At 44.2% G+C, this 1456-nt stretch overlaps 1 protein-coding gene across 1 annotated transcript in view; it reads left to right on the top strand.

Moving 5' to 3' along the window:
- The first annotated feature begins 64 nt into the window (after positions 1 to 64).
- cox7a2b (cytochrome c oxidase subunit 7A2b) overlaps positions 65 to 1456 on the top strand; it is a 5038-nt gene continuing 3646 nt past the window's right edge. Inside the window, exons 1-2 of the mRNA XM_023394274.2 lie at positions 65 to 167; positions 506 to 595. Of these exons, the coding sequence (XP_023250042.1) occupies positions 150 to 167; positions 506 to 595 (108 nt within the window). The 5' untranslated portion in view covers positions 65 to 149. The remainder of the gene's footprint in view (positions 168 to 505; positions 596 to 1456) is intronic.

The raw sequence follows: 1456 nt of genomic DNA, 5'->3' as shown, positions 1-1456 counted from the left end.
TTAAAAGAAACCCTGAGTCAGAGATGTGTTCGTGTTTAACACCGCAGGGGGCAGCAGAGCGCAGTCTGCCGTTAATACCCGCGACGAAGAAGAAGAAACTGAAACGGAAGTTGAGCTTTCCGGTGTCCTTGTGTGACAGAATTGTGGAGATGTACAGACACGTATTTGTAAGTTCTTTCAACTTTTAACTTCCATCCTGCCTTGTAGCTTTGTCACTTAACTCAAGAGTTGGCTGTGTGTTTTCTGAACTATTGGCGGGTGCCGAAAGCGCGGTAACATTTAGCCTGAAAGTGTTTTGTAGAGGTCAAAGTCATACTGTCAGGACGTCAGAGGAGCTAGCATTAGCTTAGCCTCCATGCCAGTGTCACTCGTGTTTTGTCGGTTTCAGTCGATTATTTCTTATATTTTAAAAGCGGTGTACATGTAAATTTACTCAAACTGGGTTCAGTGTGTTTTCTATGTCCTCCTGTGTGTGGTAACTGTGCTGCTTATCGGCTGTTTCCAGGGTTTGCAGCAGGTTGCCCGGCGGAGTATCTCCAGCTCTGCCCGCCGGGGAGTGGAGAACAGAGTCCCAGAGAAACAGAAGCTGTTTCAGGTAAAACCTCAATAAACTGATAAAATACATTAAAAACTCATTTTTACTATGACCTGAGAGTTGAGGCGCATATGTGTTCTTTAAAAACTGTCTGACGACTCTTCTTGCTGAGCTACTACATTAGTCCTCAGAGAGCTTAAAACCAGTGCTAAGCCCCATTTGTTCCCTCAGCACGTAGCACACTTCTCTATGACTGTGCAGTAAACCAGTGCTATCATTTATACAGCTGCAAAATTAGTCATTTAGTGGGCAGCTGTTTGAAAAGTAGTTGTTTCGACCATTTTTCAAGAAATACTAAAGGTGGTTGCAGTAGCTCCTGTTACGTTGTTGTAACATTGTTTTCCTGGTGATTTTTTTATTTTTATATACATGCTTTTTACCGGGCCACCATATCAAAGGGAGGTCCCTATGTTGCTCAAATAAGCCAGTGATCAGCTGATCTTTTGCTCCAAACCCAATTTGCTTAGAGCAAAAACCATATTCTCCTCAGTTGAGGAGGAGACGTGGGGGTGCAGGGTCAGAGCCAGAGGAGAAAGTGTAAACCCTTATCTCTATAGCCTGAATGTTGAACTGTTGGCCGTGAGTCTGTGTCCTTATTATTTGCTGAGGGAGTTCAGATGTCTCATTGACTTTGCTGTTCACATCCCACCGTCAGCTGTTGAATTACAAACCTTACCTTACACTAATTCACCCACCAGAGAGAGTTGGATTTACTCTATGCTAACATAAAACATGCATCGCACCTCCTCACATCGTCCAGCAGGAGTCTGTGAACAGTAGAACTGAGGAGGTGGTCACAGGCAGCTAATGAGGCTCTGCAGGGATATTTTGAGGTCTCAGACTGAAATGTACTCTGTGAGC

Source organism: Seriola lalandi, unplaced genomic scaffold (genome assembly GCF_002814215.2).
Source record: "Seriola lalandi dorsalis isolate HSWRI2012SDOR001 ecotype SW California unplaced genomic scaffold, Sedor1 jcf7180002054947, whole genome shotgun sequence".
In the NCBI taxonomy this organism is placed as follows: Eukaryota; Metazoa; Chordata; class Actinopteri; order Carangiformes; family Carangidae; genus Seriola; species Seriola lalandi.
Note: the sequence above shows the minus strand (reverse complement) of the source record. Positions and strands in the feature narration are given on the sequence as shown.